We start from the raw sequence: 14,362 nt of genomic DNA on the forward strand, positions 1-14,362 counted from the left end.
GCAGAAAATTGCAAACCCGTCTTTTTCCACCAAAATACTGAAACATATATAGGGTAGTTGAGGGTAAAAACACGCACCTAGCAAAAGAATGCACCTCATTTAAATTTGCCGCTAATGTCTAGTTTGAACCGATTTTAGTTACAAACGTTTGGCAACAGTGTGTCATATGTGTTGTTTGTTCCAAGTTTAAAGCTGATTCAAGGCGTTGTTTACAAACTATGAGGTAAATAATATTTTTTACTATTACACTGTAATATTGGCATAACAAAATTAATTTGTGATAATATAAAATTGGCATTTTTCATTGAATTAGTTTATTCGGGTGTTTTCTTGGCTTGATTGTGGGTTATTATGTTAAGAGTTTTCGATTAAGATTAGGTATTAGGTCCTTAAAATCTCAACAGATGGTTTTGACAGTGTTGCTGAATGGGGCAAAAATACGCGAGAGTTATGGGGCAAAACTGCGAATGCGTATTTTTCCCCATTATCATAAATTAATTTTGTTTCTACTAATTTCGGAATTAAATATTCAATTCATCTAAATCTTGGTTTCTGTTTTCCAGAAACTACTAAAGAAAATCAGAGCGCAAGCCTTTGAAAGAAGTTATTTTGTGAGAAGCTCGTGAACTTATTAATAATGGCATTTCTGTACGTCAGACAGCAAAAGCTGTGGGATTTCATGAAGCGACACTACGGCAAGGGTTGAAAAAAGGAAATGGTGTCCAGTCTTTAGGCAGATTTAAAGGAGTTCTAACCAAGATCAAAGAAAACGAAACAGTTCAGTATTACAAAGAACTCGACAAACGATTTTATGGAATGACGCTGAAGTTATTGTGTTTTTTAATTAACTCTTATTGTGTAAGTATTGAGCATCCATTTTCACCTGTAAATCAGTTGGCTGGTCGGGACTTCAATAGATCTTTCATGAAAAGGAATCGACTACCTTTACGAGTTCCGCAAAAAACAAGTATTGCTAGAACCATGGCTTCAATAGAGTGCAACTAGCTCAGTATTTTGAAATTTTGGAGAACACTATAAAAAAATATAAGTTACCTCCCAACCGTATCTATAACGTCGGTGAAACAGGCATTCGGACAGTCCCAAACCACTGCCTAAACATGTTGCCCCAGTTGGAAAAAGAAATGTAGCAAAAGCTGTAGCTGCCGAACAAGGACAAACACTTACGGCTGTTTGCTGTATGAGTGCAACTGGTCACCATGTCCCTTCATTTTTCTTATTTGCTCGAAAACTGATGAATCTTCTTCTAATCAAAGACGGGCCCACTGCATGCGACATGGCTATTACGGATAGTGGTTACATGAACATTACCACGTTTATCAAGTACCTGGAGCATTTTAAAAAACATACAAGTCCAACAGAGGAGAAACCCGTTCTTCTGATTCTAGATAATCATGTATCGCACACAAGTCTTAAAGTAACATTTGAAAAAGATAATTTCATCCAATTATTAAGTCTGCCACCACATAGCAGCCACCAGCCATCCAAGACAGGTTCTCTCCAAATACCATGTGGGATCTCTTTTCCACAGCATTTGCAAAAACTGCTACTGTAGATATAGCAAGATAGGGCTTTCGGTCTACAAAAATCTACCCTCTAGATAAAAATATTTTTTCGGACGTAGATTTTATGCCAGCGGAAGTAATAGAGCAAGATTTAGGTGAAGATTCAGACGATGAAGGTCATGTTTTTATCCAGTTTCAGCAAGAAGAACTTGTTACTGATGCGATAGAGTCCCAGCCGTCATCAAAATCGGAAGTCAGAATGTCTGTACCTAGTCTTTCAAATATTGAAAAAGAAACTGTTACTGACAAGAAAGAACCCCAGCCGTCATCAAAATCAGAACAGTCAGTAATTTCACGTTCAGACATTATTCCCTTCCCAAAAATTAAGATAAAAAGGAAACGAACCAGAAAAAGTTTGGAAGTCAACCTTACTAACATCGACACCTAATAAGGAGCGACTTTTAGAGGAACAAGAAGAAAAGAAGGAAGCAGAAAAAGAGAAGGAGGGGAAAGCATTACTGAAGAATCAAAAGATCAAATCTCAAAGTGCTAAAGTTCGTGCTGTAAAAAAGAAAGTTTTTGACGAATCATCATCTGATGAATCAGTAGCACTCTCCTATCAAGAAAGTATTAAGTCTTGTGACATTCATTTTTCCGATAACGATGAATAGCAAGACATTGAAGTTGTACCAAATATTTTACCTGATTACTTTGTCGTGGTGAAGGTTTTTGGAAAAAAATCATACAGATTATTTGTCGCCAAAGTCTGCCAAGTAAATGATGATGGTTATGAAGGCGTATTTTTTAAGCGACTGCCCACAACATATCGTTTTCGTGAGACAACGGGAGATGCCTTTTTTCGAAAGGACGATATTGTTTTAAAGCTTCCAAACCCAATAAAAACCAGATCTTTTAGATTTTCCAATTCGGTAGGATTCTCTAACGACCTCGCCAAATACAGTTCTCTTTTAGATTACCGATTTGTATTTTAAGTTTGGTTTTTTTCAATAAAGATTGGTTTCTTTTAAACGCCTACCATCTCTTTTATTTGGGGTTTTATACATTTACTTTTGGGGCGAAAATACGCACTTGCTTACTACTGCCCAATTTGTAGGGGCAAGGGTAAGCAAATGAAGATTTTTTAAAAACTTTTTTTTCATTTATTAGTGAACTTATAGAACTACTGTCGATACTTTAAATGGAAAAACAATATTTAAGCTCTCCCGTAATAACATTCGAAAAGTCCTAAACTATTATAATTTCTGGAGACGACAGGAGATAACTAACCTGCGTGTTTTTGCCCCCAACTACCCTAACTGTCTGCAGTAACTCATCTGCAGTTCCAGAAGAGTCGCGTAGCCCTATTGGTTATTTTGTTGATATGAGTGAGTTTTGAGTTTGAAATCCAGGGTTACCTCTAGATACTTGACTTCCTTGGTTCTTTTTAGTTCCTCCACAAATAATTTCATCTCATTGAGCCAAGTAAGCTTCCTCTTATTAGTAAAGACTATAATAGTTTAGTTTTCGAAGGGTTCACAGAGAGGTTCTCTTTTAGACACCAATTCCAATTCTCTACGTACCTAATAAAGGGTATATCCGCAACAGTACTGGGAAATTTTCCACTAGTCACTATTACAATATTATCGTCTGCGAAACCCTGAACTCTTGGCTGTTCAAGCTCATGAATCAGATCATCATATACACCTCCTTGAGAGGACCCCTTAGTCCTCAGGTTTATAGCATCTTCATACGTATCTGTGTTTATAACGATTATATTATCGAATTACGAATACTATATTACGAGTAGAAAAATATACTTACATGAAATATGTCACCAACAAGTATCACACAATCATTCGTTTTGGCAGTAAATGAGATAAGCGTCCTGGGAGTAATATTCTCCCCAAATATTCGGAAGACGTGGTCATGATTTGAAAGCAGTTCTGGTACACCATTTTCATCGAACTCGGGTTCTTTGTAGGATTGTTCTAACCGTAGCCCCAATATAAGGGGTTTTAATGTCACTGCTTGATCGATCACTCGCGATCGATCGATCGCCCTTCTTTGAAGGGATAATCTGAAAAAAAAAAAAAGAAATGATTATACAGTACGTTAAATTTTGGATTAGATATTGCAAACTACATAAAGCGCTAAAATCGGCAACATTGCCTGGTACGAGGTAAATTCTCCGATCCCCTCCGACACCTAGACTCCTAGACAGAAAACGAGAAAACCATTTAGTAACACATTTAACAGCGCATGGGATATGCATCTTCGTCCGTCGATTTTTGTTTTCCTTGCGTATACCCGGTTCATTTCTTATAACATAAACTCGATAAAAATACACAGACCTTTGTAAGGCGGTGCATTTGTATCGGTTTTTAATAATGTGAACAATTTGTTGTGGTTGAATTAAAAATTAATTAAAATTAAAAATAAAGCAAAATATATACTAGCAAAATATATATAGTTCCTAATAAAATAAGAAATAATTGTTTATGCCCTACAGAAATGATTCAAATATTTGACCTCTTACGGTTGAACATTATCCCAATCTGTCATAAAAACTTCTGCTGACAGATATAAGAGCTTCTGCTGTAACAGAATTGGAGACTTCTCTTATTCGAATTTTTAATTCAGCCACATTTTGGGCTCTTAGCCTCAGCATGATCGTAGATGATGCTTTTTAAATGTACCCAAAAAAGAAATCCATGGGTGCAAGATCTGAAGATCGCGCAGGTCACTTAATATCGCCTGTTTCACTGATAACTCGATTCGAGAAAGTATTGCTTAAGCACTTCCTAATTATTCGAGCGTTGTGAACTGAACAGCCGTCTTGATGGAACCAAAAATTTATTTATCTAACAGCTTTATAGAAATTGACTTTTGTCAAGCATCCTTAAACTCTTCACGCTTAAAACGCATTTTGATTTTTGGCGATAGGTCACTGTGATCAAAATATATTGAATTTTTACCGTCGAGTTGATACAAATTTTATTTAATAACTTAGCGTGTAACTGACATTCAAAATATCCGGTCGCTTCAAGCGTTGTGTCAGAGAGAACGGTTCATTCTACGGAAAAAGTGCTAATAAATATTTTTGTTTAAAATTAGCTCTTATTTACTACAGCTATATGTGTAGCTACATTTCTTGTTTAAAACAATTTTTCTAGAAATTTTTTCTGAAAAATTTTTTCTAAAAAATAGATTCTTGGTAAATTGATTTTTTCCGTCCCTCCGCCACTTTAGAGCGGAGGTTTTACGGAGAAGACCGGGGGTAGGAGTGGTAAATTTATACATAAATGACAATGCTGAATGCAGAATGAAAAACGACGCCACTGATATTGTGGAATTTCCCAACAGTTGATAGTTTTAAAATTAGATCTTACCAATGAATCACCCTTCCCAATAAATTGTTGGACTATAGCCACTTGCCGGATTGTTGGCTTGTAAACTCGCCCAGTGTACTTAAGCCTTTACCGACAGCATCATTAATATCTTGAAGGATGGCAGTTAACACTCAACTAGCGTTGTGGGGTCAGGCAGACCCCCAGTACTTTTTAAATCCATGTAAAACTTGCAAATTTAGCATTTATGCCTGGCCGCGCTATCTACCTTTAAATTAGTGCACTCGTAAGCCACTCCGATGCACACGTCAACTATGATTCAGTATTGCTCTGAATAGCCAGCGATACCACGACGCTAATAGTGTTTTATTTCTGAAATGGCAGGTTCTTCCAAAAGAGTGTATTTCGGAGAGCCTAATTTTGATGAAAGTGTAAGGCAGTGGTATGATGAATTAGAAAGCGAGTTTAGTGATTACAAGGACTACAACGACAAAGATTTTTCTACAGAGAGTGACATAACTTTGATTCTGAAATGGAAGATCAGGGGGACAATGTTGAAACACAAGAAAGTCAAGCTATAGGTGAAGAAGAGAGGCCAGAAACAACAAACGGGAAGTTTTATTTTGGTAAAAATCGATACAAGTGGTCTGCTGTTCCGGCCAATCCAGATTTGAATATTAGAACAAAAAAACACAATCTGGTAAAAGTTCTTCCGGGGTCGAAAGGACCTGCAAAATGTGGTGATGTCTCTGATACCTTAAAAATATGGAGCCTTCTTTTTACAGAGGTTATGAAAAACGAAACAATTCTACGGACAAATGAAAAGATATTATTATTTTAAGATAAATTTAGCAATTCTGATGAACAGAACTGAGAGAACTAACAAAGGAAGAATTTAGAGCATTTCTCGCTATCTTGTATTACTCTGCAGTTTTCAAGTCAAATGATGAAGACTTGCAAGAAATATTTGCAACAGATCGAACGGGACGAGACATATTCAGATCCATTGTGTCTTTGAAATAGTTAGTGTAAATATTTTATTGCTTTTGTTTTAGGTTTGATAATGCAGATGATCGAGAAGAACGTAAAACTAATGATCGAAGTGCAGGAGTGTCTTGGTTATTTGAGCGTTTTGTAAAAAATTGTCAAGACTGTTATTCTCTGGGAGAATTGTGTTGTATCGACGAAATGCTGATAGTATTTCGCGATAGATGTAGGTTCCGCATGTACATACCTAATAAACCTCGGAAATATGGACTGAAAATTATGGCCATAAGAGACGTAAGTACCTACTATTTCTATACCTAATGGCTATATTTACTGTAATAAGGATATTGATGGTTTTTCTCTAACAAATGAGAAGATATGTTTCATGAAACCAACAAAAGCGCTGTTGACACTGTATCACCCAATTGCTAATTCACACCGAAATGGCACAGCAGACAATCTAGCAATTTCATCCATAGAAGTCATGGATGCATTAAAAAAAACGAGGACTGACCTATGTTGGCACGCTCAAGCGAAAAAAAAGGAAATACCTATCCAGTTCCTTCCAAGTCGGAGCAGAGCTGAAGGATCTTCTATTTATGGTTTTACAAATGACTATATTATAATTTACTACGTACAAAAAAAAAGAAAGGCAGTTGTGTTAATCTCATCAACGCACCATACCGAATGTGAGGACATAGAATCTGGTAAACCCGAAATCATTTGCTTCTTATCAAATAAAAGGCGGTGTGGATGTACTAGATCAAAAATGTACCACATATTCTACTAACCGGCGAATTAGGCGATGGCCAATGACTATTTTTTTACAATATTGAATATTGCAGGTGTCAATGCACACATTTTACGTGGATGTTATAAAAACAACCAAGCCATAGAGAGAAAAGCCTTTTACAAAATTCTTGCAAGACATCTTAACTTGCAGAACCATATCTCAATATAAGACTGTACAATTTTCGATTACCTAGGGAGCTTCGCATGGGTATCAGTAGAATACTAAAGAAAGCTTTACCTGAAGCAGAGAGGGGAGAATTAAATAATCAGAACCAGACAAGAAAGAGATGTGGTATCTGTAATCGAAAGAATGACAAAAAACAAAAATGTGCAGCAAATGTTCCCGACCCATGTGCGGCGACTGCAGGGCATATGTTTGCAGGAATTGCATTTAGAAAAATGTTCTTGTAAATAGTTCGCAGTTTTGTCGGCAATAATATTTTAATTAGAGAGTTTGTATATTTTAGTTCCTTGTTCGTTATATGAAACGAAAAAATCAAGAAAGAAATAGTGATTTTATTTTTTTATATTTCTTTTGTAAGAAATTATGTTCTGCTGTCAGAAAATTTTGAAAAATAAGTTGTTACATTTTTTTAGCATAATGAAAAATACATAAAAATGGGCTTACACAGTTTTATTCCAGCTTAAACAATTACAAATTATAAGGAAATAATGAATTATGTCTTTATTAATTTCACAAAAAATTCGAAAAAAAAATGGGGTCCGGTAGACCCCAAGACGCAGTTAACGGCAGAATAAACCACGACGCCAGTTGAGTTAAGTAAAACGGATATTAAATAGTTATAAAATAATAAAATGGTAATAAACGCAAAAGCAATAATAAGAGTAAAATTTTTAGTGTACCAATTGTTAGCATACCAAAATAGATACTTTATAATTTGTATTGTTCTAAGGAAGGAGATGGAGGCAGTTCTCTCAGTCGTAATAATTTCGAGAACCGGGTCTTTCGGGTCGGTGTAAAGATCCGAATGTTTAATCCGTTTAATCCATCACTACTTTTTATATACAATAATACATAACCAAACACTTTCATTATCTGTAAAATATTACAACGCAATTTTTTTTAAAATGGTTTAAAATAAAAAATTCGCTAGAACGGAGCATTTTATAGCTGCTCGTAATTTTTACTAGCGCATAAGTGATCTTCCACATTTTTATATACATAAAATCGTAAATCCTATTATTAATAACATTATATCAGACTTGAATTATTATATGACCACAGTATTATACTATATAATTATACAAATTGTGGTGTGTAAAGTATGATTAAATTCGACAAAATATTTGACAATACAATGAAGCAACAATATCAAGTTTTGAATGTTACACGATTTGTAACTACATAGAATGCTTTATCCCAAATGCAAAATCAATTATCCCAATTGATTTATATTCTGAAGAATTTTTTACAATTTTGCCAACAAAAAAATGAACTTTTACCACTAGCCTATTGATTATGTACAGCTGGTTCCTAAAAAAACTGATACGACTCTTAAAGTGTATTTTGTGGAAAATTGAGCATTGTATTTTGGGATAAATAGGATAAATATTTATTATTTACATACTATCACTGTTACTGCAAAATCTTAAAATTTGTCAAATAACTTATTCTGTTCAACCTTAAAAAATGGCTCCACATGCTAGCAAAGAATTAAAAGCAAGAATTGTAACGAAATTAGAAGATGGTTGGTCACTATCTGCAGTAGCGAACCATTTTAACGTAAGCAGAATAACAGTTTTTAATATTAATAAAAGATGCAGAGAACAAGAAACTCTCGAAAGAAAGCAAGCTTCTGGAATACCAAAAATATCTACCGCTCATGAAGATCGTACACTTTTGGAGAGATTAGAAGAGAATCCTTTTGAAGATTCGAAAACTTCAAGAATTATGTCACAGTTTCCGGGAAGAAAGACAACAACTTGGCGCAGAATTAAAGCATCGCGTCTTAGGTAGCGAACTGGAGCAAAAAAAACAAGCTCTTACGCCACAACAGAAGCAATCAAGACTTATATTTGCTGTAAACCATCATCTACAAAATCAAGATTTTTTAATAGGGTAATACTTCCAGATGAGAAAATTTTTCAATCTTCTAAAAATGGCAAAATTCGGATGTATAGACCAGATAATAATATATTTAATCCCCTATATGTTGATAGATATCGAGCAGCTGGTCAATTTAGCGCGAATGTATGAAGATGGATTTCATCTAGAGGAATGGGAATGGTATGACGTATTGATGGCAGGTTTGTTGGGCAGACATCTGAATATTATAGAAAACGTCATGTTTCCCAGTGTAGAACAGTTATATTCAGAAAATAATTTTATCCTCCAACAAGATAATTGTCCTGTTCACACACTGCAAATATAATAAACTAGTGGCTTCAGAATAACAACATCGAAACCTTACCATGGCCCAGGTACAGTCCAGATTTAAACCTAATCGAGAATGTGTGGGTGATTATTATAAAATAGTTGTATCGGCGTAATTTTATACCTCAAAATACTGAAGAGCTGTGGCGCGGTATACAACAGGTTTGAGAAGATCTCTCTGAAGAAGACAATTTCATAGTTCCTTTCAAGCAGATGGACCGAAGACTAGAAGCTGTTATCAATGCTGAGGAGATATTACAAAATATTAATTTTATTTTCACATAAACAAATTTAGTATAGTTTTGGTCTTCCAGACCCTCGCTTTCTTTGAGTTTCTTGTTCCTTCCAGTTTTTATTAATAGAAAAACTGTGGTTCCACTTATGTCAAAATGTTTTGCTGCCACTAATAGTGCCCAGTTATCTTTTAATTTGGTTATAATTCTGGCTTTAAAATAATGTTGAGTTACGTCGTTTGTTTTATTCCTTAATAATAATAAAAATAATAACAACAACCCTATTTTATGTAAAAACTATCATTTATAATATACTCTTTATAAAATGCAGGAATTCAAAATAATATCAAAATTTAGACTTTAATAATTATTACAATTTATGAATTAACATATATAATCGATTGTTTGTTGTTTCTTTATTTTATTATTTGTCTGTCATAATACATATATGTAATAATAATGTCAGACCAATCAAATACACTGCTCAAAATGATCAAATCTTACTAAGAGTCATCAGTTTTTATACAGGGTGAGTCATGAGGAACTTTACATACTTCTACCATATGTAGAGTCCCTCAGGGAGAATATCATGTGGCCACTAAAAAATGTCAACTCTTCTTCTTTATTAATTAACAGGGTGATTTGTGTAATTGACCATTTATTTCATTTTACTGTAGTGTTTATACGGCTTATTTGATTTTTTTAATTTTTGCATGATACAGTACACTACTATCAAGCATTCGACTGGTATTAGCTAAACTAAAAAATTTCCACAACTGGCTTTGGAAAAATTAATTTAGGGATTCATATTAAATATTACACCCTGTATATATTTTTTTTAAAATGCAATAAGTGATTTTCAAACTACATAAATAGCCAATGAAAACGACATATGCGACAATGTTGTCGCACTTTTATTAAATTTTTAGTGAACCATCAAATCTTACCGTAAATAGAACAACCATAATGAAGTATCAAATTATAAGGTATTAATTTAAACAAAAAATGTTATAAATTTCAAACATTTTAATTAAAATGAGTTCCTACAACATAATCTAATACGTAGAAAATTAACATCTTTACTGTCACTTTGTATTATCTCTACGATAGAATCAATTGTTTTTCAATTTTAAATTTTTACTCATAGATCGTATTGGGGCATTATTTTCGATAAATAATAAATTAAATTGATTAAAAAGTCAAACCTCTTGTATGTGTTAGTTTTTGTTGATTGTAAATGATTAAAATGTTATGTAAAATAATAATACATTGCATCAACTGTACTAAATAAAATAAATCTAAAAAAGTTTAAAATGAAGGTTGGCGTTGACCGTTTGACGTTTCTTGACATTTTATACCCATTGTCATTATCAATTGTTATTTATGTGTACAAGAATACATATTTCTTCTGTCATATCTACGTTAAGTACATTGTGTTAGTTTTGGTAGAGCTTTTGTTACTTTCGTTCAAAATGCCACATCAGTTTTCGACCATAGAATATGCACACATAATATTTGTTTATGGATTCTGTAATGGGAATGGTAGGGCTACTAGTAGAGAATATCGCAGGAGATTTCCTAATCGTCGAACTCCCAGTCATCCAACATTTGGGTCAGTTTTTAATTATTTGCGAGAAAATGGCACTTTTCCTAGTGAAACAACAGAGCGACATGTAGATGAAGCGCAGGAAGATGACATTATGGACGTCGTTACTATGAACCCTACAATAAGCACTAGACAAGTAAGTCGAGAACTCAATGTTACTCAATCAAAAGTAAGTAGAGTCTTACAAAAAAATAATCTATACCCATATCACATTCAAATGGTTCAGCGACTACATGCTGGAGATGAGATCGATAGGTTGGAATTTTGTAGATGGATTAACAATAATCGACCAACGCAATACAGGACACTATTTACAGATGAAGCCCAATTTACCAGAGACGGGATAAATAATTCACGAAATTCACATGTGTGGGCAGAAGAAAATCCCCATGCTATTCGAGAACGTCGTTCTCAGTTAAGGTTTTCGGTTAACGTGTGGATTGGTGTCATAAATAACCAATTAGTAGGTCCTCACTTTTTTGATGGTCCTTTAACAGGGCAGGTCTATTTGAACTTTCTACAAAATATTTTGCCGAATTTGCTTGCCAACGCGAACGTTGCTATCCGAGGGATGTATTTTCAGCATGATGGGGCACCCCCACACTTTTTACTGGCAGTGAGACAACATCTCAATAATGTTTATGGCAACAGGTGGATAGGACGTGCAGGTCCCATTTTGTGGCCTTCAAGATCCCCTGATTTCAATCCCGTTGATTACCATATTTGGGGACGATTGAAGCAACTAGTTTACGCAGTGAATATTAATAACCGACAACAATTAATTGATAGAATTATACATTGTTGTAATACTATTAGAAACGATCCCCAGAGTATCCGTAATTCAATACGACAATTAACAATTCGGCAACAAAAATGTGTACAGGCTGCAGGGTTCCATTTCGAAAATCTATTTTGAATTATTTTTATTTTGTTACCATTATTGTATCTTTTCCAGTTCTAATTTATGGGTTTATCATAACTATGTACATATTTTTAGTTTTTTTTTAAATTGTTCTTCGTTATTGTTAGTAGTTACTGTTTTTTGTTGTGCAGTGACTCAGTTTATCATTTCAATTAAAATGTTTGAAATTTTAAACATTTGTTTAAATTAATTACCTTATAATTTGATACTTCATTATGGTTGTTCTATTTTTGGTAAGATTTGATCGTTCACTAAAAATTTAATAAAAGTGCGACAACATTGTCGCATATGTCGTTTTCATTGGCTATTTATGTAGTTTGAAAATCACTTATTGCATTAAAAAAATATATATACAGGGTGTAATATTTAATACGAATCCCTAAATTAATTTTTCCAAAGCCAGTCCTGGAATTTTTTAGTTTAGCTAATACCAGTCGAATGCTTGATAGTAGTGTACTGTATCATGCAAAAATTAAAAAAATCAAATGAGCCGTATAAACACTACAGTAAAATGAAATAAATGGCCAATTACACAAATCACCCTGTTAATTAATAAAGAAGAGGAGTTGACATTTTTTAGTGGCCACATGATATGCTCCCTGAGGGACTCTACATATGGTAGAAGTATGTAAAGTTCCTCATGACTCACCCTGTATACCAGCTGTACATTAGAAATGAACTGTCAGTGTTGAAGGTCATTTCAACCCTGTCATTTGAAGGGGTGAATTAGTCAATTTTTCAGGTTTTATTTCTAATTCGAATTATATGCACTTTAAGTAGATATATATCTATAGAAACGTTTAAAATTAAATTTCCTATCGAAAAGTCACCTGCCAAAGTCAATAGATTTTTTTTGACAAAAATATAGTCAAAAACAAAGCGAAACACATTGATAAACGTGTTTCGAACGTATTAAGCCTATTATCCCGAGACGCAACAGTATATCAATTTGTTTATGAATTTTTTAACTGACTTTTGCAATATAAAATTAAAATTGAATTGCGTATTTTGAAATTACTTGACTTTTCATCTCATGTTTTTTGTTTTCCTAAATTCAATGTCCAACCTATTGAAAAATGGCTTCGAACAGCGCTAAAATTGGCTTTTTTCGGCATTTTTAATTGTTTATTTGCATTTTACGCTTAAAGTAAGCATTTTACGAAAAAATCACAGGAATAACTTTCGTCTTATAATAACCCAATATCAAAAATACTTACCAAATAAATATATAAAAATATAAATATTTACCAAATGCTGACCATGTCGAAATAGTATTATGAGATTTTTTTCCTCAGGATTTACTATGGAATCACTAACAGGAGAATTTTACTGTCATCATAGCATGTGGTTGTCTTTTTAAAGACGAATTACATGCTATGATTTTTTTCTGACGGATTTCCAAGTTAAAGTTGATTTCATGTAATCGAATAAACTATCTTACAATAAAATTTGTTTAATTTATTAATGTTTATATTTTGAAAACGATTTCAGAATTGGAAATTGAAACGTCAATAAACTTATTTCAACCTTCAATTGTGGCGTATTCCCATTTAAATAGTATCTACTTTAAAATGCCACAAGAAAATATCTTCAGAACAATATTCGAAATCATATTGCAGTATCTTTGTACAGTAAATACGCCGTGCAAAATCTTGAATTTTTGAATCTTTGAAGATTTTTTCGCGATAATAAAGCACGACATGTAGGTTGAAATCTCATATGTGTAATATTGCGACCGCGATCAATACTTCATCGCTCACGTTTATGTTCAGTCACTTTCACGCCCGAACACGTTGTCCACGCTCACGACGAGTCACGTCGTAGCCCGTCATGAATTCCGTTATTTTGCGTAAGGGGCTATTATACGAGCGATAATGCCGTTGCATTGATGACGCGGAAAACAGGGCGCGTAATTTCTAAGTTATACGTGACTGTAGTTGGGTAGCGTTGAAATCACTTTGTCCGCATCGTCAGCGCTACGTATAACTGGATGCGCGCAACGCGTGATCTGTGCACTAGTAAGGGCCCTGTTATACGAGAGCTAATGTCGTTGCGCTAGCATCGCCGCGTTAGCGTCGGCTCAACCGAACAATAGCATTACCTTCTTCTTCTTTTTATGCAGACATGACTCAATGTGCCTCGAGTAAGTTGTCGTTCCATCGTTTTCGTGGTCTTCCTACTGGGGAACCGTCTCTTGCCACCTTTACTACTCTATTCGTTGTCATTCGGCTCTTATGGTCATTCCATTCTACTTTTCTATTTCTTCTTGATGTACTCAGTACTTGATGTTCACCATGTTGCATCTACGTCGTATCTGTACTAGCTCTGTCCCATAGTGTTTTACCATAATTTTTTCCAAGTATTTTCATCTCTGCTGTTTCTAACATTATTTTTGTCCTCCCTGTGTCTTTCTGGGTCGTGTTTCTGCCGCGTGTGTCATTATTGGTCTGCATAATAGCATTACCATGGAGTAAATTATACGAACGACATTGTCGTCGTATTATAAATAACGGTACATCGATGTACCTAACAACCTAACTTTAAATAAGGAACCGTA

At 34.2% G+C, this 14,362-nt stretch overlaps 1 protein-coding gene across 1 annotated transcript in view; it reads right to left on the bottom strand.

Annotated features, from left to right (window-relative positions):
• The window catches only part of uex (metal transporter uex), a 167,242-nt gene that overhangs the window by 120,076 nt on the left and 32,804 nt on the right, over window positions 1-14,362 (bottom strand). The window contains exon 2 of the mRNA XM_072537983.1: window positions 3,345-3,600. Coding sequence (XP_072394084.1) covers window positions 3,345-3,600 — 256 coding nt within the window. The remainder of the gene's footprint in view (window positions 1-3,344; window positions 3,601-14,362) is intronic.

This window comes from Diabrotica undecimpunctata, chromosome 7 (genome assembly GCF_040954645.1).
Source record: "Diabrotica undecimpunctata isolate CICGRU chromosome 7, icDiaUnde3, whole genome shotgun sequence".
In the NCBI taxonomy this organism is placed as follows: Eukaryota; Metazoa; Arthropoda; class Insecta; order Coleoptera; family Chrysomelidae; genus Diabrotica; species Diabrotica undecimpunctata.